The sequence below is a fragment of the Dromaius novaehollandiae genome, chromosome 6, assembly GCF_036370855.1.
Source record: "Dromaius novaehollandiae isolate bDroNov1 chromosome 6, bDroNov1.hap1, whole genome shotgun sequence".
Taxonomy (NCBI): Eukaryota; Metazoa; Chordata; class Aves; order Casuariiformes; family Dromaiidae; genus Dromaius; species Dromaius novaehollandiae.
In genome coordinates, this window is record NC_088103.1 from 9,166,091 (window position 1) to 9,188,931 (window position 22,841).

General features: G+C 42.2%; 1 protein-coding gene across 4 annotated transcripts in view; it reads left to right on the plus strand.

Annotated features, from left to right (window-relative positions):
• Window positions 1-22,841, plus strand: part of MICU1 (mitochondrial calcium uptake 1) — a 135,236-nt gene that overhangs the window by 18,101 nt on the left and 94,294 nt on the right. For 3 of the 4 annotated variants that reach the window (XM_064513595.1, XM_064513596.1, XM_064513597.1), the window contains exon 2: window positions 7,609-7,770. The exons of the other annotated variant lie outside the window; for it this stretch is intronic. In XM_064513595.1, coding sequence (XP_064369665.1) covers window positions 7,609-7,770 — 162 coding nt within the window. The remainder of the gene's footprint in view (window positions 1-7,608; window positions 7,771-22,841) is intronic. 4 annotated transcript variants of the gene reach the window in all.

Below are 22,841 nucleotides of genomic sequence, written 5' to 3' on the forward strand. Positions count from 1 at the left end.
GCATAAAATGCACCCACGCAAAGGGGTTATGGAGAAATTTGCAGCTTGCACCTGCAGCTGAAATGAGAGAGCTTGTTAACTTTTCATAAACTCAACCAAACCCCCTCTTAGCCTGAATGGCTTTACATATCACAACTGTGCCCTCTTTGTGTAATTTTCCCATTAAAATAAATACCATTCCCAATCTGGAAAACCGCAGGCTTTGAATATTTTGGTGGGGTAGGTTTGGTGCTAAAGGGGGAAAGGCAATCAGCACAGCCTGTTTGGAAGTAAATGCCAAGGTGGCTCTTCACTCATCTGATCCAGGTGTTGCCAGTCAGCTGCCTGTGTAAGGAAATTTCAGCCCAGGTCTGTGTGGAATTTAGTGATGCGGATATCTACTCCGAAGGGACTGGCAGAAAGAGGAAGGAGAGGGCTAGCGGTTTACTCCTTGCAAGTATGTTCGTATTTGTTTAGCAAGGAGCCTCCTCTGTTTTAGGGCTGCATTTGACAAAGAGTGAGTGGCGCGAGTTCAGCAGAATTTATGATGCGCTTCTGTACATAGTGCTGAAAGGCATGTTTGGGAAGGGAGATTGGATTTAAGAATACTGCTGTCATTCAGAATTATATAGCTCTGAATAGTCTTTGAATTGCATGAGGTTTCACTATCTTATTTTGTGGTGGTACTTGAAGGCAGCTTTTTTCAATATACATCTCCTGGAGACTTTCAGATTTTATTCTGGCACTAACATTTTTCTCCTCTGCTTTTCTTGCCCTGGTTTAAATATCTCCAGCTCATTTAAGTGTCTCAAGCCATCACACTCATGTTACAAATTTTGTGGTCTCAAGTGACTGTAAATGAGTTAACACAGCTTTTGTCAGGGACTGCGCATCTATTCTCCAGTGTCTATAGCTCAGCATGAGAAGAGCTTGGACCTGGTTTTCAGTTTGTTTTGGCAGCATAATACAGTTCCACTGATCATTGTGACATGTCTTGAATAATAAGTTTGGAAAACAAAGGCAAAACTTTTTAAATAGTTATCATCCTTGACCTCCTGCTCAGGGCTGCAACTGATGCCAAAACAAGTAGAGGAAGTGATATGTATAATGGCCTCAGTAGTATATCTGGAAGCATTTTTAGGACTTTTTAATGCTCAAAGTTAGCTCTGCATTTCGGCGGATTAAAAATTTCTCACATACTCGTGGGACGCAGTGTTACACCATGTGACTTGGAGCTATGTTAGTGGTAATAGGTATTGCCTTCCTGGGTTGGAGGGGCTCCTTGTGTAGGCTTTTGACTGTTCTCTTACAGCTTCTTCTTAAACGTTTGGCCTTACACTTGCTTCTTCAGCCTGGAAGAGGAATCGGTTAAATTGTTTTAGTGGGAATGGGTTTGATGCTAAAAGTGGAGAAGAAGCAGGAAAGAAAAGCAATAAACACGGCCTAATTAAAAATAAATCCCAAGACAACTCTTTACCAATCAGGTCCAAGTGCTCCCTTGCAGCTCTGTAGCTCACCAGTGTTACGAAACGCTCCATAGTGCTTTCATTAAGGCCATGGTCCAGCAGCGTGCCCACCGTTCCCTGCGCATGCCGGGCTTTAGGCAGATGAGTTGTCCTGTCTGCTGTCCACCTAAGAGCATGGGGAAGGGCAGAAGGTGGCTGAGGTCATGCTTGGTCACTGAGAGATATCTCTGTAGTAGGGTTGACAGTGAAACTTATCCTGATTGCTTTGCACTTTCCCTTCTGTCTAGACTTTTCTTCCTGTTGGATTTATTTGTTGTCCTTTCTTCTCCTTTCAATTTTTCATCCCCTCTTCCCAATAACCCTCTTGAAGATGGAAGCATCCTGTTTCCAGGTCATTACCCTGAAATATTGTGCTATTAATTGCCAGTAGTCGGGGAGCCTTGCTGTGATTGCTATTCTGATCGGTGTCCTCTCTTGCTGAGCGGTTGGGAGGGCAGGGTTGTGCGTGTCCATTCTGCAGGGGATTGCATGGCAAATCCTTGCAGCTGAAGTTGAATTGGTCACTTCAGGTGGAACTTGCAAGTGGAGCCTGTTTCCTTAGCAGAGCCAAAGTTGTTCTGCTTTGTCATACCACTTTTCAAAATGTCGCATGAAATGCTTCTGTGGTCCCCCGAATGGATTTGTTACCTTTATACCACCTCTCTTAGCGAGGCTTTACTTCTTGACTTGTGTCTCGTATGGGTCAGTCTCGAGTACCCAAAAAGACTTTTCCCGTAGGTCGCTCCATCTGAAACCATCTACCTGGTGAAACACTGGCCATGATGAGTCTTGGTCTGGGGTTCATATCCCACAAGCTGTCCTGTGGTGTGGGTAATGTTTCTCACGCAAAGGCTGTCCGATTAGGATGAGGATGTTGGCGCTGACGGTCAGAAGGTGTTGGGTTCATATTTTGCTAGTGATCGGTGCCGAGCTGGAACAAGATGCATCATGAGTGTAGCTACTTAATATGGAGAAGCAGTATATTTAGAAATGCATGAGAATGTTAGGCAGTTATGCACTTTACTGTTCCCTCTCTACCCCGTGATGGCACCAGTCCCTTTTGTGGGACATAACTGCCTGGCAGCATCCCGGCTGGAGACAGGTTGGGACTTTTCCTACAGTGGCTGCTATAACAGAGGGTGTCTCTATGCTCTGGAAATGTCCCAGCCTGGTTTAATAAGTGTGTGGCTCCAGAAAGCTCATTCAGCTCTTAACAACTGTCCCTGGCAATCTCCTGCAGAAACTTTTATGCCCAGGCAGTGACTTTTAAATATGAATCTCTTTTAAAGATGATCTTACTGTATAAAAATGTTTCTGATTTAAATTTACAGCTGGCATTCTGCGCTAATGCGTAAGCTTACCGTGTCCTGGTAAAATTATTCAAATGAAAATGTCCTGTGAACCCTGCTGCGATTAAAAATTGAAGACCCATCAACTCATTCAGTTACTGCTCTTCTTCTCGCATGCTTGTGCCACTGAGGCCAGCTCAGATACCAAAAAGCTATTACATGTATTCCATCTTAAAAATAGAGAATACTTTGGGTTGTCAAAAAGGAGCAGTTTTGGTTCTGTGAGTTACCTAAGTTTGAAGAGGTCCTTCCTGCCTGTGTTGGGCTAGTTAACGTTTTAAGTCATGGACCCATCAGATTATTGGGGTGCTGGAAAAGCAGGAATAAATCTTTTTCTTTCAGTATCTGAAAAATGTGTGTGAGAGATGAGATCTGCCAATTCTTACAAGCATTGAAAAATCCAGAGCTAGACTTTTGATGCTCTTTAGGAAAAAGGGCAGTACAAAAGCACCCCACCGTAGACACGTGGTGTCAATGACTCCAGTGAGTTAAGTTCCTGCTTTGCGGTGGTGCTTCTTGGGGATAAGAGGAGAGCATAATCTTTTTTTTCTGCTTTATTCCCCCCAGAGTGCCTCTCTGAATTTTTTCCTCATCACAGAACATTTTTGATGTGCCTTTTTCATGTATTAGAGAAGTTTAAACTTCTCTGTTTAGCCAGCAGTGCAACTTTGAGTACCCTTTTCATACCAAATTCCAGTACCAGATACTCAATTTGGGTAGGAGGTTCAGGTGGCGTTGCTCACTGCCTCCCAACGTAACAGAAAGGTAGGACTCCCAGGGTCGCTTCGAATATAGGGCTGCTTTTGTAAAGAGTAAGTACCTTCTAACTAGCAAGAAGTCTCAAGTGTCGCTTTAAAAGCTGTGTTTCATTGCAGAACAGTTTACTGGAGAGAGGATCATTGTTTGGGGAAAATAAAATATATACATAAAGCAAGAATGTAAATAGCTATTGAAATCACTTGCATTTCTTTTTTTTAAAGTGACCTGTACATCTTCAGTTTGAGTGATACCTGTTGCAGCTTAGATCGGAAGTGGTATTTACTTAATGGGTTTGTGGGTTTCCTGTGTGTAAAACGCACTAACACTTACGATGCGAAATTACAGATATATGAAGGTCTGGGCTGCTGCAGCTTCTCAGCTGCACATACCCATCCATGGGTTCTGTTTGAGCAGCTCATAGTTAATAGTGGAGCGGATGATAAAACTTCATTTTAAAATCTTCGTATCTGTGGTTGACTCTTCTGCTAGAGAGGAAATCTAGTCTTGCGGCACAAATAAATGCGGATATGTCATTCTTCTCTGAAAAAATCCATTTCTATTGTTCAAGAATATTAATTCAACCTGCTACTTAGCAAGGATTTAGGATAACACTGGCTTATCTCAGTAAAAATGTGATCTATGTATTCCTTGTAGTAGTTAGCTATTGAACAGGTTATACTAGAAGATTACAACTATTTTATTTGGTCCTTATTTCCAATGTTTTAGGGTTAAGGTTTTTCTCTCCGAGCTACTTCGTTCTATCTATACAGCAAATCACTTATTGCATTAAATCATGCAGAAATTGTGAGGCTGTTTCATACTGTAAGCTATAATCACATTACTTCTTGGCAGTTTTATACCTTACCTTGGTTTTATTCTTTATTTTACTGCAGTTGCTGTTAGGCTTTTTGTTGCCGCAGTTAGGGCAAGATGCTCATTTTTAGTCTTTTTAAAATGAGCACTGACTTTCTCAAGTGATCTTGACTTAAATGTCTGAGGCTTTTAACAAAACATACCAAATATCATGGCACTTCTGATTTAAAAAAAAATCATGAGAGTTAGTAAAATTGCAGATGGAAAGCGTGGAAAATTTAGCTTCCCAAGTGGTGATTTTCTGTTCTAAGATAAGCATACTCTTTTATTTTAGAATTATTGTGGGAACTGCCTGCTTTCAGCTCTCTCGGGCGATTGCTACCAAGTGAGCACTGCGGTGTGCTTTTGGGTGAACACCACAGCGTCATCAAGAATGGAGATTATTTGGACAAAGAGGATAATTTATTGTTTCTTAAGGCTCAGACTGAGAGTACATTTATGCAGGGCTATAGCCAACAATCTGAAGTGGTGTACAATCTCTCCGAGCTCAAGAGCAGTCACTGCGGGGTTGATTTTCATTTTGGCTGATTAAATAATACCGGCAACGCTTTCCTTATCCATTACATCTTATGCATATAAAGCTGTAATGAGGAAGGGAAACCCAAATAAAGGCCACATTAGCTTCTCAGTGAAAATAACACTTGCAAATTTTCTTTGCATATGTAACAAATTCATCCCTAGAGGAGAAGTGGGAACATCAGGTTTGTGTTGGATGGAAAAAATTTTAAATGTGAAAAAAGAGCTATTTTTTATATCAAAATCTACTGTTGTCCTAAGCAGGAGAGGACTGGAGAATCAGCAGTGTTGGCTGGCTGTATTTCATTAAAACTTTAATTTTAAGCCTATTTATTTTTAAAGGAATAAACAAAATGGTAATGCAACATGCAAAGTTAGCTTTTGATATGTGTGCAAATGAATATCAAATCAGTGCCATTCAAATTGAATAGCTGTGAGAAGCGGAGGACATTATGATAGCTTGCCATAAACTCAGGTAACGAAGGAGGGTGGAGCAGAGGATGTTGGGATAAACTGTGTGTTTTCAGGCACCACTTGCTGACCTGGGGTGTTAGGAGGCAACAGCCGAATGCTGCATTGCTGACTTTTCTCAGAAATGGCTTTCACAGCAGCTGATAAGTTCTCCTTTAAGTCCATGTCCAATTTAAACTTAATTTATATTTGATTTCAATTCAATCCAAAATGAAGACTTCTGTCTGCACTTGTGGGTGCTGTGTAAGGTGTCTTTTTAGGTTTTCATTGATGTAAATTTAGCCTGTTTACTGAAAAGCTTTTAAAAACCTGATGGTGACCAAAATGAGAAGTTTGTTGAGGCAAGATGAAAATAAAAATTGTCCAGCCAGATAACTGCTACAGGAAATGGGGGCATATAAATTCAGGTAGGTAGTTCTTTATTATTTTCCCTGAACATGATAAAGGCAGATTCCCATGGAAATGAGCGGTACCTGAGCCTCCCTAGCAAGCGTTACTCTAGAAACCTTCCTGAGAGGGTGACGTGGTGGTGTGCTGGGAGAGCAGTGGGGGCATGGCCTCACGGTTTGTCTGCCCCTAGTTATCTGTTGGAAGAGCTTGGCAGAGCGAGCAGCCCTGGGGGGATTGGGTGCACGGTGAAGAACGGTGTTTCCACTCTCCATCCCAGGCCACCCTTGCCCTAGCCGTCTGGTGCTCCTGCTGCCTTGCCCCATCTCCCGTGTCCCAAGGCTCTGCAAAAGCTTTAGATCTGATGGGATTAGTGCAAAATCATGAGCGAAGCCCTTATGTCTGCTTTTCCTCCCCATACTGTGGTTGTCTTGTTTGTACTGTGAAGTCATCAGACACATCTCTACCACCTCATGTGTCAGCAGCTGTTGAGCATCTTAAATTATCTGCTGAATATTTTGTTTCTTCCCTCCCTCCTCTTCTCTTCTTCTGCCTAAGTCCGCATTGTCAGTTCATGTTATGGTATCCTGAGCTGTATGTTGTTGGTGGAAAAGTACGCTAATATATTCAACCATTTATAGCTTAAGAGGGATAATGCAGCAATACACGTGCAGAATGGTCCCAAGATTCGTGCTATTGGGTGTTAATGGTTTAGTAAAACCACATGGTGGTATCTTGTGTTGCAAAAGCAACTAGAAGCCAATAAACATAACTTATTTTTTGTCTTCTGTGGTTGTTTATTTGCTCTATGGGAATAGTTGAATAGAACAGCAAGAATTCCTAAGAAAGAGTGGGTAACAGGGGGAAAGAAAGGCTACTGCTCTCCCCTTCCCATTTTTTGTTGAGCGTAGGAATTCTTCCTCTCTTTTACCATTCTGCTCCCAAATCGTTATGCTTCTTCATGCTCTGTTATGCACAAGTTGACCCTGGGAATGTTGATCAGAAGATTTGCGTTTGCAACAGTTGAGAATACAACCTTTTTTCACTAAAAGAAGCAGTACTTCCTTCCTTTTAAAAGGAAGATTTACTCTTAACCTTCAATTTTCTGAGCTATCAAAACTACTTTGTCATCTGTAGCTTGTGTCTCTTGTCAGGTAATGCTTTTGCCATTTGAATTTCTCCACTGTAATAATGTTTAGATGTGTAGCTTTGGTTTCATATTTGTTTCTGTACTGTTGTCTGTGTAACAGGGTATGAATTGTATTTTAAAAGTTTGGGCATCTTGAAACTTGCCTGTTACTTGAAGCTGGGTATAAATGTTTTTCTCCAGGCCAGCTAAAAAATGTTTTAAGAGTATTCGGGTTTTCTTAGGGAAGTTTAAAAATGACTAAATGACTGTTTTTGTTGTGCAACTTACTTTGGTTTAATTCACCTTATGAAGTCCTCTCCGTCTTTTCCTCTGGAAAAATGACTTACTCGTTTGCTGTGCTTGTAAGATCTGCTTGTATCTTTTAGGCCATGGCACTTGAGCAGGTCTGTGCAAATATTTTCTCTTAATAAAGCGTTTTGAGGAAAGGTATGAAGAATTTAAAAAATGCTGTAAGAGCAGATGAGTGAGTAGCTAGGATGTGACAGCAAGGTGTGCTGGCCAGGTGTGTGCTAATTATTTACTGGACTGGTTATGTTCTTATTTCAGAACAAATGATAAACAGCTGTGGCAGCTACTGTGTTCTGTGCTGCTTTAGTAATGTGTTTCTTTTATTCGACAGGATGCTTCGCCTTCGACTCCTTCCCATTGCAGCAGGGCTGTCCGCTGTCTCCCGGCGCTACCATGGGATGGCACATCACCCCGGGGCCAGGCGGAGGCTTGTGGTGGCAGCTTTCCTAGGGACGACCGCAGTGACAGCAAGTGCTAGATTCCTTTGGCAGAGGTAACACTTATTTCTTGCCCAAGACGTCGCGCTGCTTTGGTCCTCTGGAAAACACCTGCAAATATGTTGAAGATCTGCCAGAGGCCTTTGTAAGGTGTTGCTGCTTTTCCTGCTTCTGCCAGGTGGGAGGCACAGGACTGGCCGCTGAGTGGATGACTCCCTGCAGAGCTGCTCGTAGCCCAAGAGGTGCGAGAAGGCTCAGGGCTGAAGGGCTGCCCGTTGTGGCTGTGCTGAGCCAGCCGGTTTGCAGTTGGTGGGGTTTGCTGCCCGGCGCCCCGTGTGCTGCCATTCCCCAGGTCTGCGGCGCTGTGCAAACTTAGTCTGTTGACTTGACTAAGCTGGACAAAAATGTAGTGCTTTCAGCTTCTGGAAGGGTTGCCAGGGAAAGCACAGGTAGTTAGTGGATGTTACATTGGTTTTCTTTGTACTTTGCTGACTGCTTCACTTCACGTATAAAATCTAGCAGGGGAGCAGAAGGGGACAATCTACCTTTCAGTGGTAAGATAGCTGCAGGCAAGTGTGTGTTTTTTTTTTTTTTTTTTTTATGACCCAGAGTTTATGAGCGTACCTCCTCATGAGTCATGAAGCTCAAAGCTTCTTTCCATAGCTGTGAGGAGAAAGGCCATATTTATGTTTGTCTTAGAAACCCTCGCTGAACTCTGGGGCCATGCCATGTTTGCAATAAATCAAGGAATCCTTTCACTTCCCTTGAAACAGGAAAGCAGCATGGCACCAGAAGCAGCATGCGAGCCCAGGGTTGCAATTACGAAGTGTCTGAAGGTGAAGGCATCTCTGAAAAATGTGTCTTATTTCATTCCTGATGTTTTGGAGGTGGCTTCTTGCTGGCTCACTTCCAGATCAGTAGGTATACCTGCCTCCTCCCCAGAGTCGCAGTGAATTCTGCGAGCAGACCTGGGATTTCTTGTTTATTCACTGCTAGCCTGTTTTGTGGCTTAGGGGCTCTAGTTTTAATTAAAAAATAGGAGGAAAAAGATGCTAACTGTTCTGGCTATTCCTAGGATTGCCAAGGCTTTGTTTCCTGTTCAAAGGTGCTACCCAGTCCTAGGAAGAACACCATGATGTGGTACAGTCTCTTCTGATGCTACATTTTGCTAATAAACCACGCTCACCTTGCGCCGCTCTCTCTGCAAGGCCTGAATGCACAGCACTGCACCTCGGGGGAGACAGGGCACCACAGGTGTGCGGCGATGGCCGAGACAACACTCCTGCCCAGGCAGGGAAGTGAGCGCTTTTTTCCATTTAAAATATCCTCAACAGGATGGTGAAGTAGGTAGAACTTAATGTCCTGGGTAAAGTGCTCTCAAAGACACCCAGGTTAATATTCCTCTTGCAAAAGATTCACCTGTGTTTTTAAAAAGAGCCAGATTGTTAGTTGTTAGCTTTACATTTTTTCAGAGAGGGGGTGCTTCCTGCAAGAGAGCTGCTAATGGTATGCTGAGTGCTGGGTCTATAGTGATGGGAGGGAATCGTTAGCTCCTGTTCTTGCAGTACTTGGCTGGTCCTTAGAGGCTCCTCAGAGCTGTGACCAGCCTTGACCTTGCTCAGCTTAGAGTGCAGATAAAATCAGATAAAGCAGATGAGCAGTGCCTTTGCAGTGGGGCGATCTGTGATCTCCCAAGCTCTAGTCAATCTGGAGAGACAGATTTGCTCAGACTTTTTTTCTTGCACAGTCTTCCTTTTTTTTTTTAATTCGTAAAGCACTAAATAGGATTGTACAGCCTTGGAAGTATTCCTTTCTTATATCAGCTGTTAAGTAATCTGCAGTGCGCATAACTGTGAAATAAAACTACATTTAGGCTTATGATATTTAATTGCTTGACTTACAGCTGATAAAGAGAAGGGGCAAAACTGATGTTTGGTGTAGAAAGTACTGCATACTGACACTTGTAGAAATTCTAAACAGACTTTCAAATAAGCATTCTAGCATTGTGTTTAAATGAGAGATGAGGAACTGCAGGTTTTTTCTTTCACAGCATATAAACTGGGTGATTAGGGGAGTTTAAAAATGAATGTAGGTGAATGCTGAATGCTTGCAATGACACCCGGGGTTATTCAGTCGTTTTACAGCAAGTAGCGCTACATATAATGAATTAGTTATAAAAGGTAAATGACTTTATGTAATACATCCAGCCAGGGCCTGGGGATCAAATAAGCCAAGTGTCACTGAAAATGCAATATGTATACTTCAGAGAGAAATGCGGGCATACATCTCTTTAAGAAAGGACGTATTTACTCTTAGGAGCAAGTGATTTTGATTTAATAAATGTTGCAGCGGTATCTAAATGGGAGCCAGGTTAAGGAGGTTCGTTATGTTAGGCAGCTCTATTAGTGCAGTTAGTCTACAGATGACATACAATGCTCGTTCTCCTTCAATTAGTTAAGCAAATGTGCTGTTGTTGTTACATGAAACCTTGCTGTGCTGCGCAGTTAGTCTCCTGAGGGGATCTATATTTCTGAAGTGTAGCTCTCTTGCCATCGCTAGGAGTTCCCTTCCTTTTGGTGGTGGGTGATGCTCAGGAGCAGTGTGTGGCTGCTGATATTCCCCTTAATCTTGTGTGGTCTGTTACTGAAGCGGAGGCACTTGGTTGCCCTCAGAATAAGGAGCTGTGTTAGTAATGCTCTTTAGCAGGTTGTCACTGAAGCTTCTTTTTAAGATGACTTTTGCATGATGTCTCCCTCTTCTTTTTTTCTCCCCTTATAATTCTTTAAAGTTATGACATTAAAGATGTAATAGGGCAAATCAGGAAGTGATTGAAAATCTTATGCTTCTTGGGCTAGTGGAAAGCGAGGCAAATAAGAAATCGTGCCCTGTTAGAGGGAGAGTAGTAAAAAAAGGAAGAAAAGAAAGGATTACCTGACTGGTATTTCTTTCTGCATACAGCTTCGTGTAAATACCCTAACTTCTGTCAGTCAGGAAGGGGGAAGCACTGTCTCTCACTTGAGAGAAGGGGGTGGGGGGACCACTTTTCTTCCCCTTTCCACCCACCCAGATTTCTAGTGCTTCTGAGGACCCAAGTGCCTTGGAAAAAGCAATTAATATGGTGGTGTGTCTATGTGAATTTACCCTTGCCATTTAGTAGCATGAGGAAAAATGAGATGTCCTCAGGTGGTGGTTCTGGTTCTCATGTAGAGCCTGAAAACGGTGTATTTCAGATTTATTCTGTAGGACGTGCCTTGAGCACCATCAGAAGCAAGTGCTGGGGTAAGGAAGCATATGTGAGGGTAGAGGGGCACTGAAGGATTTAAAAGATGTACTTTAAAAACCCAGTGGTAGTATGGCAGAAGGTAGGAAAGAATTCTTCTGTCCCGCTAAGACTGGATGTGTGTTGGTGGGATTATCACATTTAATCTGCTTCTGCACAGGGGTCCAGTACAGTATGGGTTGGGCTTCCTTCCTTCCTCAATGAGCTGCTGCCGCATGATTTCAGTGAAATGTATCTAACCTAAATAATTATACAGAACAAGTAGCTAATGCTGCTCTCTTCTGCTGTGATGAACTGCATTTCACTAATGCAAATAACTGAGTTTAGACTAATGGATTCACAATTTTTAAGCCATAACTTACACGCTGGGGATTTTCTTCTGGCAACAGAAGCAATTAAATATCTGGCCATTGATATAATAAACTGAATTAGCTAATTGAAATAAATCTTGGTGCAATCATTGGTTAATCTAAATGAGGCATTAATATATGAGAACTACTGAACTTTACAGTTTGTTGCGGGCTTAATGTTATTTTAAAATAAAATCTATTACTGATACTCTTGTGAGACTTGTTTCTCCATTTGTAATTCCAAATACTGATCTGGTGCGTTATTAAATGGCTAGAGATTATTTTCTTTATATCACAAACCATCCTGACTGCTGGAATCTGTGGGCAGTTAACAACTGGAAGACTTTAAATTGGCATTTCAATCCTGAAACTTGTCACTAAATCAGCCCGGTATTGAATGAAACAAATGTCCAAGCAGACTTGCACTCTCTAGGTGTTTCCCTTTGTGTGGAGCTAAGCAGATGCTCATTTTCTGTTCAGAAAGCTGGCCAGGTGCATATGGCTGCTGCTTTCTAAAAAATCTATTAGTGTAGTTTTTCATGAGGCTGAACTGGCTAATGATTTTTCAAAATAGAAACAAGGTTAGGTATGTTGGCTTTGGCGCACTGAGTGAAGAGTTAGGCCATTGTGACAAGTTTTTCCTTTTTGTGCCTTAGAAAAATAATCCCTCTTTCCTGCTAATAAGAGGAAGCAGCACTTTAATGACCTGTATATGTTTTCAAAGTAAGACCTTGCATTAATGATGCCTTAAATAAAACAGCTGGCAACTCGGACTCCTGTGCTAGCAGGCTTAGAGCTTGGTGTTTATCAGAGTTCAGGAAGAATGAAGGTCAGTTTGGAGATACTCTGCTGTGGATGACCTAGTCTGGACTCAAGTAGTAGGTTGAGTGATCTCACAGAGCCATGTAAGTCTATGCTGTGATCCTCTGAGGGAACTGAAAAACCAGGGTCTTGGCCTCCTGGCAATGGTTATGATGGCAGGGCACCATTTCCGCAGGAGCTGTGGGGTGGTGTGCTGCCTGGGCTGGCTGAACTGCTGCAAGAAGGGAGGCTGCCCCTTCTGGAAATACAGGAGAATCTCTGTAATGAGCACTGTTCCTGACTGACTTGAATTATTCTGTTGTATTTAATTTCTTATCCTTCATTAAACATACTAGCAGTAATAATAAGAGTAAGACATCTGTGTTGCTCTGGAAGTTGGCTACCGATGAGGTTCTGTGCTACCAGCGTGTTTCTGTGTCTCACACAGTACTCTGCCTTGCTTTGCCTCATCCTCTCGGCCTTATCCTGTGCCACTTTGGTCCTTGCCCCATCCTGTGCAGAAGTGTAAGCCGTTGAGCTTAAGATACCTATTCCCTAGGTGTTGTGGTATATTCTCATTGTGTAATAAGCTCTTCATCTTCAGGCTCCACTTCACATAGGCAAGCTTAGCTGTTTTGATGTTGGCTGCCACTTCTGAAATAGATTGAGTATTCATTTCATCTTTACCATTTCTTCTTCCCTTCTTCCCCCGCCTGCCTTTCCGTTTTTCTCCTTGGGCCATCCTTCATCTCTGATTGCTTTCCTGAAAGATTCTCTGGAGGAAATACCATTTCCTTATTATCTTCCTCACTCTGCTGACACAAAAAGCTTCACTGCTTTTTGTCTTCCCCTCATATGGGTTCTTTCCTTCGGTGCCTGTGCAATTAATTTTGAAGCATAGATCAGCCCTTAACTAACTCTGTTTAAGAATGTATTGCTTTTTCCATCATAGTCTTGGGGGCTTTAGAGTAATTTGCTTAGAATACATTTTTAATGGCAAGATTGATGGAAATATTTTATGCCAGCTGAAACTGAGACACTTTTAATTTTTGTTCTAGAGAAACAAAGAAAACCACATAAATTATAGTCAAGAGGGGAGAGATCTGTTTTACAACTATAGATATATCAAGTACTAATTGACCTGATGTAGGAAAGAAAAGCTGAAAAAATGTAGATATTATCCTTGTTGGGTTATTTTTGCTTTGAGCTCTATGGTTTTTAATCCCCTTTATGTTTGGGGGTGGAGATGCGACAGTTAAGGGACAATGCGTGGGGTTGCTGTGCCGAGGGTTTTCTTCCAAGACTCGAAGACGTATTGATCTATGGGTGGTGTCCTGATAAAGCACTGCGTCCTTTCTGGTGGCTTTTGGCTTCATATTATTTTTACCCATGAACAGCAGGGGAAGGAAAGAATCTGATGCCAAGGAATGAGCCAAAGCCAAATTTGAGGCAATTAGGAAAACATCTGAACTACTCTGCGGGGGAGTGACCTTAAGTGAACTGCAAAGTTTAAAGCATAGGTATTTCCCTAAACCTGCAGAGCCCTGCAATTTGATTAGTGAGTGTGCATGCTCACAAAATCATATTTAAATGTTGGATTGCACAAATCCCACATCTGACTTGCTTAGAAGCCTGATGGAAGTGCCAGAAGCTGCTTCCTGAAACATCTTGTTTTACTATGTCTTTGCTTCCCCTATGGGGACTGAACTTGAAATTCTCTATCTCACAACACAGTGTTTGAACTCTTCAGGTCTTTAATGTCACTTGAAATTGAACTTTTTAATCTCTTTTTTTAAGCAATATGGGTGCCCTCTGGTGGCCAAGTCCTTGCCTGCTGCCTCCGCTTTATACCGAATAACTAAATATACGAGCTCACCTTCCCTGTGTCACAAAGAGCCTCTTGGCTGACCTCCAGTAGCTCTGTGGAAAGCAACACCTTTCCAAGAAGTCAAATTATTTGGGAGTGGAGTAGGGGAATAATTTTCTGGCTGAGTAGATGAAGAAGAAAATGTCAAGTGTGTGATTAATACACTGCAAATACCATCTAATTTTGATCAGCTCTGGGTTTGGAAGTGGAGTGCCGATAAACTTGACTGTTACCCCTTTAGGGTCTAGTCTTCTCGCTGCTGTCTCCCTCCATAAGAAGCTCTGCGTTCTCTACCTGATCACCTGGCTGCCCTCTGTGCTCTGCTAAAGGTTGGGTCTAGAGGGCGGAAGCAAGGGAGATAATTAACGATGGGCATAATCTATGGTAATTAAGGCTTTAAAACAGCAGTTAAACTAACCTTGTTGTTTTTGTTGCTTTTTATTTTGGCAAGCTTCTATGGTTTCAGCTGTCTACTGCAGTTGACTATCACCGAGACTTGCTGGTGAAAGCTGTATGCTATTTTTTTCAGCGTCTAGCCCGCAAAGAGGTTCACGTGTTATTGCTGTTATTGGGACCAGCTAAAGAAAATAAAAGGCTTGTGGGGTTGAGAAGGTTTCCTTTACTGCAGCAGAGTGTGGTCTTCCCCTGCTCTCTGTTTCTAGACCAGGTTTCAAGGGAATTAAGAAACCTAAAAGGATCTTGTTCCCCTCACACCTCTTCCTGTGAAGCAATTGGAGATTTCACATTTTTTTTTAGGTATCCAAAGCAGTAAGAACTTCCGAACATTTAAATAAGTCCACCTTGCAGGTTCTTATTATGAATGTCTTTGGTTAGAGACTTAGCTTCTTGAGGTTGGACCGCTTTTCTCTCCACCTCCTACCCCCCCCGATTTGCTCGAGTTCCTTGTTAGGTAACTACTTTTACATAATTTTAGTCCTCAGCTGACACCACTTCCCTTAGTTTTATGCTTGCTCTCTGTGTTCTCATGCCATCCTCAGTGGAAATTAAGATGGATTGGATAGCACGGTCAGGCAAGCAAACACTTCTTGTGAGCCTAGGAAATGCTCTGGCATGGAAACTCATGCTTCGTCCTTTGCACGCAAGGAGGCTCACCAATTTTATTGCCTTGCAGGGCTGAGTTTGTAGTCTGCAAAACAAAATATGATGCTGCAATGATTAATGTTGTAACACGTCTTCACTTAATGGCTTGTTGAACAATTGTGGATGTTTGGGAAAGGGAACAAATGTTGAAGAGAATTCATATGCCTTCCCTGTCGGCTAACTGGGTTCTGGGGCTGGTCCCTCTCTTCAAACATTTTGGCAGTGCTTAAATCATAGATACATGCTGGTAAAACTTGATGAAAAATTGTGTTTTGGATTGATAAACTCTTAATATGGAGACTTGATTTGTCTGTCCTTACAGAGAAACTAAGTATTTTCAAGGAACTCAGTCGAGGAAAAAAAGGACTTAAACTCACAATTCACATCACCTATTTTCTTTAGCTGCTATCTGATGTTTATAACATGCCCAGTAGTTAATAGTGTTTTAGCCAAAAGTGATGATCACTGAAGGTGAAACTAGATATAATACAGACTGTAACTTCCTGGAATGAATGCTTTCCTTGTATCTAACAGCCCTGCTTGAAGCAGTACGTAGCTTTTGGAGGGGGAGCTCACTCAGTCTCGATTTTTAGAAACCATTTGGGCCAGAATCTGTACATTAGGGAAATGGTTCAAATGCACCACACCATGAAAAAGAGTCTGCTTTATTCTTGACCTCAGCTCAGTGAATGCTAGTGCCTGCTTTCAGCTGTTTCTCTGCTTTGTCATGAGTTACAGAGCTCTATCTAACTTGTTCCTCTAGTGGGAATTTGGACTATGATCAATTTGCTCCTTTATCTGCTCATTGTTAGCCCATAAAGAGTAAGCTCTGACTCTCAAACTTGCCCTACAAAATATTTAATCTGTTTCTTTGGTAGGATTCAGAGAAAAAGATGCTAAAAAAAATGAGGCATCATAACACAGTAGCCTAGGAGGGCTGTCCCAGTGCCAAACAAGCAATTTAATATTGACACAATTTGAGATTCCTGTGTTTATATGTAAAAGACTTGCATTAGTTCTTTTGACTGTGGTGATTCACCAGGAGTTGTGCTGAGCTGATGATCCACTAAGACACCAAATGGCTTTCAGTCCTGGACTTCTAGGATGAATGCAACCTGTCATATACGTTTGGTCTTTGGCTGTTGTTCCTAGATGTTCCGCTTGATGTTTGGCCATGTTGAGTTGAGTGTTGTTTGCTTGCTTGTGCTCAGCTTACCAAGCGAGACTGTCATTTGTAGCATGCTCTGAATCTTTATTGATGGATCCCATGGGACCTGATGACTTTATCATCTAGGTCATTAATAAAAGAGGCGGCATAAGGCCAAGAACCTACTCTTGTTGGAGCTTGGGAGAAGCTCAGCCACTCGTTAATGATCAAATGCTTGTGTTTTGAAGCATATTATTACCTAGTTTTTTAATCCATTGAAGGTGTGATGTTGATTTCTTTTATTGCTATAGTTTATTAATCACAATGTCATTTTAGTAGCAAGTGAAATACCATTTGGGAATTTATATTCATTACACCAATGCTATTGCTATTATCAACAACACTAGTAATCTCATCAAGAAGTGGTATCAATTTAGCTTGACAAGACTATTTCCCATAAGCCCTTGTTGACTGTCACTAAATTATTCTTTACCCTCTTTTGATTAAAAAGCCTAGATCTTGTTTGCTTAGTCTGATACCAGTCTTAGGCTACGTAACAGGTCTATGATTATACTGATTGCTCTGTTCTTTTCAAATATTAATAACACCAAGTTAAGGCTTGTTGAATATCAACAGATATTCAATAATGAAAGACTTTTCCATAGAGTCTTAGACAACTCTTAATAAAACTAAACCTCAGACTTCTGAAGAAAGTTTCCCAGAGCTGTTGGACAGAAAATACATGTCTATAGTGTTGCTGTGGAATATAGACCTTGGTTACTATTCGAGTAGAGAGAGCCTGTCTGCACTGCCTCTTGAGAAAACGAGGATGTAGGTGTATAAAACATTACATTTCCAAGTGAACATTTACTGTTTATGATAGTTCTGTTACTTCCAATAGCACAGTAGACAATAATCTTGATTTATTACACATTCCTTGTTCTTTTTGATAACTCAGATAACAAAAAGACCGTGTTGTTGGTCATCACCCCATCCTTGGGTATTTTTGTGTCCCTTACCAATTTTGTACAGTATTTTGCTTTCATTTGGAATATTTTCAATTTTCCCTTCCCCTTCATTTTGGTTCTTGTCTGTTTCCTTATTTCGACAGGCTTTTGCTTTCTTCTAAAGCAAAGTTGTTGGGTTTTTTTCCATTTATATTTTTTCAGCAGTTTTGGCATCTTTCTGACCCTTGAGTATAATCTTTTAATACCCAATAAAATGCTCTTCAGCCATTGGTAGTTGTCCTTCAAAGTCAGGCTTACTTATCTCAGTTGATCTGGCTTACAATTTTCAGACTGGAAAAAGCCAGGTTCACACAAAGCCTCAAGTATTGCAATAAGTGCTGTTCTGTGTTTACTTGAAGGCACCTTAAAAAGTTTTTAGAATGGGAGACTTGCTCAACCTGCTCTGCCTCCCTTATTCTCCCAACCTCTCTAAGGCGTTTTGTTGTGTGAAAACAAATGTCAGCGATGGACAGCAGTGAAGGGTAAAGAGCTCGCTTTTTTGGGAGGATCCAGAATGTGGTCTGTCAGAGAGCCTACCAAGTTCATGTGGTTATTGTACCTCACACTTCTCATGATGTCTGTCGTCATTGCAGTATTACATGGTTGGTTTTACGTTGCTGGGCCTTCTGCATGCCCAGAAGCATATACAAGGGGAGTTGGAGCAGTGAGTAGAAGCAACTGTCATTTTCTTAGGAAAAAGCTATTAAGCTGGTCAGCCTTAAGTGTAGTTTGGATCAACAGCAGTTCAAGTGAGCAGCATGCTTGGGAGGTGAAGAACGCAGGCTTACTGCTCTGAACTCGATTCTTTTTGCGCACCACAGATATAACTGAGCCAGGATTGCTGGTATCCAAGTTACCGTCAGAGCTGCAGCTCTGCGCTCTGTTCCTCTATCTCACTCGAGGTGAGCTCTGTTTGGAAATGTAAGCAGCATTTCCTGGCTTAAGAAATTAACAGTAACAGAGATTTATAGTTTACAAAGGTGTTAGAATAACATCAGTAGGATGCCTCCAGCATGTGTCATTAGGGTTGAAGGCCTCCATGAAGCAATTATTTTCTACAAGCTGTCAGGGAGGTATCTCTAAGGAGCAGTGCTCTGTTATCCCATGTGATCTGAGTTAGCTGGGAAGACTGACCTAAAGCCCTGCAGGTTCACTGTCCTCTTCAATAGGCTTCCAGCAGAGATGCTCATGTCGTGGCCTGCAGTCCTGCTGCCTGAACCGGACTGCAGCAGAGGAGGGTGGGAGGGAGCGTGAGAAGTCATCTAGTCGTCTGCCTGCTGCCAAGGCAGGCTTGGTTGCGTTGAAGCCCATCCGGACAGGCAGCTGTCCCACTATTTTTAGAAATCTGCTAGTGATGGAGATAGCAGTAATGGAATAAACCCTCCCAGGCAGTTGATTCCAATGCTTCCCTGTCCTTAACATTAAAATGTGTCTGTGTGTGCACATACACACGCCTGCTTCTCCCTCTTTCCCCAAAGAGCAAGTCTCTTCCCTTGTTATGTCCATAAGCACCTCTGCTTCTTGTCCTGCCCCCACTTGACCAAGAGACCTAGTCTTGCAGCAGTTTTAACATAACTTTAATTTATCACCCCTTTCTCTTTTTTGCCTTGGAACAATCTGACTTCTGAGCCTTTTTCTCCCCACAGTGTCCTGGATGCTTAATCATTCCTGTTGCTCTTTGTTGGGTTTTTTTTTTTCTGGTTTGTCTAGCTCTTTCTGGAGTGCACTGTCAGTAACTGAACGTGTTTTCTGCTGAAATATTACTCGTGTTGGCTAGAAGGTAAGGAAGGATTTGCACATCTTGGACTGCTGTGATGTTTATGCCTCCCAATAGGATGACTACCTTTGCCACAGCAGCATACGCTGTTGGCTCGCATTCAGCTTGTGATGCATTGTAATGCTGAGGTTGCGCTGGTGGCATTGCAGCATCTTCTGCTGTGGTCTCGTGTATGTTGGGTTTCTGAGCTCTGGGCGTACTTTAACCATTTGGGGAATTAAGGCTTTTCTTAATTAAAAATACTGAAATAGTGTCTGAAGCAGAGCACAACTGGTGTGAAGTCTTACTAGATAAAATCTGTTATAGTGAACTCTTAGTGATGACTGAGCACAATTTTAACCAAGTTTTTGCCTTGCTTCAATCACTTAATGTACGTTATATTGCAGTGGCTTTCCTATGGAAATGTTTAAAGTGAAGAAGCCTTGCAAAGCTTGGCCCCGTGTGCTGGATGGGAAGTTGCTCAGCCTTACAATTAAGCCCTTAGTTTTGACTCTGGGAAGATGATACACTGCCTTGTCACACATCAACCCCTTGCAGAACTGTGGTGGGAGATTCTAGGTTTCGCCACGTATCTCTGGAGCAATGGTTTGTGTTCATCCGTAGTGGTGTTTATCGCTCCTCTGTGATTAAGTCGTAGTAAGTGGGTTGCTAGTTGTGAATGGGAGGCTCTTTACGCTGCAAACTTGAAGTGTGTTGTTCTGCTGAGGCTGAAAAGAGGTTGAAAAAAAGATACTGAAATCCCAGGAAGTTGTGGGCTTGAAGAGTAACAGAGTGATGCATTAGGATGTGGGAGCAAGAACCAAGTGGCTGCCGAAGAAAGTGTGTAGGGCCCTGCGTTTGGGCAGGTGTCATGTCCACCAAGCTAACCACCAAGGAGATTAGCTTGGCTGAGGAGACCTTAGAGTCCTACACGGAGAGTGTGTCATGGAAGTCAGGAGGTCATGCTTGAATTTAGCAGCACTGAAATAGCGTTTTATAAAGCTCATAGTCAAATGCTAGTGAATATGTTCCACAAGCTACAGAGCTTGTTCCGATCTTAACAATTAAGATCAAAAGTTGTCTAACAGAATGTGAGATAAGGCATAGATGATTTTCACACAATTAAATTGTGCTTAAAAAAACAAATCCAGATGTTCTGTGTCATTATGTTTCTTGACCTGCTTTAGGTTATGTTTAAGATTCAGAGCTATTTCCTTAATCTAATTGTTCATGCTCATCTCTGAAATCTGTCTTAATTTTTGTGTTATTGTTACAGCATTTGTCACAAATTCATTGTGCTAATTTTTGTCAATGTCAAATACTGTGAAAGATGATCGAGGCAGCAAAGTATTAAGTTCTGTGAGAGATGACTTCCTGAAAAACTGGGCTAGGGATCCTCATTGGTTTTGGTCAATGTCTTGTTCGTCTAATTAAATGAATCGCTGAACATGGTTGAGCTGAGGATGAGATAGAAGAGAACTTCTCCCTTAGAGTACTCCCCATCCCTGGAGGTTGCATATTTTTATGTATGTTAAGTTCCACCAGAGCAAGCTCCCTCTTGCTTTTCAATATGAAAACTTGAAATTTGAAGTGGCTTTTAAACATCACTTGGATGTGTCCAGGTGTTTACATGCAAGGAGCAAGGCAACTCTAGTCAAAGAGCATGTCTGTCATGCAGAATTCATCCTCCTGCTTCTGTTTCGAAGTGAGGTCTTTACTGACTTCTGGACACTCTACTTCTTGGATCCTTTCAGTGAGCTTGTTGGAGCTCCTTGACTTCCTTCTGAGACTAAATTGCACCTGGTAGCTTTTCTAACTGCTTTCAGGATTAGAATAACTGAGCACTGTTCTGACCAAAGCCTTGTTGTTTTAACACACTGCTCTGCCTGTCTCTTGAAGAAAAATTCTTTAAAGTAGGGGATTGCAGTTTCTCAAATTGGAAAGCCTGCAGCTGTGCAGTATCCTACCGATCTCTGCTGCGAGTCCCAGGACCCTTCCCGGGTGTATATCCTTTGGGTGCCTGTATTTGACTCCTTCAAACAGTGCTTTGCTAAATTATGTGGTAGACCTTTTTGGTAAGCAAGTGGTTTTCTTTGGGAATGATGAACATAACTTTATGACTGATTGGGTTTCTCTGAGGATTGAAGGAGGAGAGTACTGAGCAGGTGGAAAATACTATCTTTGCCTTGAACCCAATTCAATGGGGAGAAAAACCTGAGGAGAGTGAAGGGATTGGAGCATAGCACCCAGCATCCAGGGCAGGCACGCTCTGTGGACAGTGACTGACATTTAGTGTTACCAACCAGTGAAATGATTCTTTATATTTTTGTTTCCCTTTTGTCTGCTAGGTTTGTGTAGAAGCTGTAGAAACAGGCACACACTGTTCCTGCCGGGACAGCTGGCATGCCCGCTTCAGGCAAAGGGTGGAGGAGCAAGGTTGCAGCTATGGAGTCAAGTCTCCTGGAAGATGGAGGTGGAGAGTCTTTGCTTGCCTATGGCAATGCAGCAAGACAGATGTTTTTGGAGCAGTGGGATTCTTTCAGCTGCTTTTTGACATCTGCACTGAAAGGCTCCTCCATGTGGATACAGCATGGATGTTAGAGGTGTTGGAGGTCAAGAATTTGAGCAGAGGTGGGTTGTGGAGGATGTAAAATGAGTAGAGTGGTAGGTGTACATAGGGAGCAGATTCTTCAAGGGTTAATTCAGGGCTAGGAGAGTAGTTTGTACTGTGGCCTGGAGGTGAAGACTAGCAGGGCCTGTTTAAAACCTTGCTTGAGAAGTGGATTACAAATTGCTCTTTTATTCTCAGAGCTCATTTTGCGTGCAGGGTGGGAAGACTGTCTATAGAGCAGCGTTAATTACCTGGATAAACTAAGGGTTAAAAAAGCTGACTGCATTCAAAGAATTGATTCCTGAATCATTATAGCCCACTAGCTTGACAGCATGATGGATCAAAGGAATGCGTAGGATTTATTGAAAACATTTGAGTTTCAACTGTCCCTTCCCTGGTTTGCTAACTGTCAGGCAGGTATTACAGGAGCAAATCTTACCGATATAGATATTCTCTGACGTGTTTTGTATGGTGTAGCTTGGTTGCGTAGCTAATCAATCAATTTTGAATGATGTTTGTGTCTTGGTGACCTTCTCCTAAGAGATACTCTTAGAGATACTTAAGACTGGTTTCCTGCCTGCAGAAGGACTTTCCCTGTCAGCGCTGGTGTTGCAGCCTTAGCTGGCAGCAGCTTATTGTGGTTTTGGCTGATATTTCAGTGCACTGCAACTCTGACCATGTGCCAGTGCTGATTAAACTTTCAGGAAAGGCTTCAGAAGTGCCAGCTTGGACTTTCTGCTCCAAGTGACCGATTGGCTTCCTGGCTCCTCTGGGGAGTGAACTTCACTGTCTTGAGATGCTCCCGGAGGATGCAGAAACCCTTTGGTGGGGCCCCTGTCTGAAACAACCAAGACTCTCAAGTTATGTGAGAATATGATTAACTTTAACACATGTTCCTACAGAAACAGGCCATGTAGTTGCTTTTTTTTAATTAAAAAAAAAAAAAAAAAAAAATCTGCTCTGTCTGTACCCTCAAGTTCAGTTTGAGCCCAGTTTGGTTCAGTGGAAGTCCTAAAGCTACTACTGCTTTGGCATAAGTCTTACAAAAGTATATTGGCAAATAAACACTAAGGATCTTTCCTGTAAGGAAGGGCTGACGTGTTAGACTCCATTTTTGTATGAAAAAGCTTTGTTAGTGCTGCTGTTCACCAAGTATTTGTGTCTTTTATTAAATCAAATCCTCACAACTTAGCAGTTGTATTCTGTC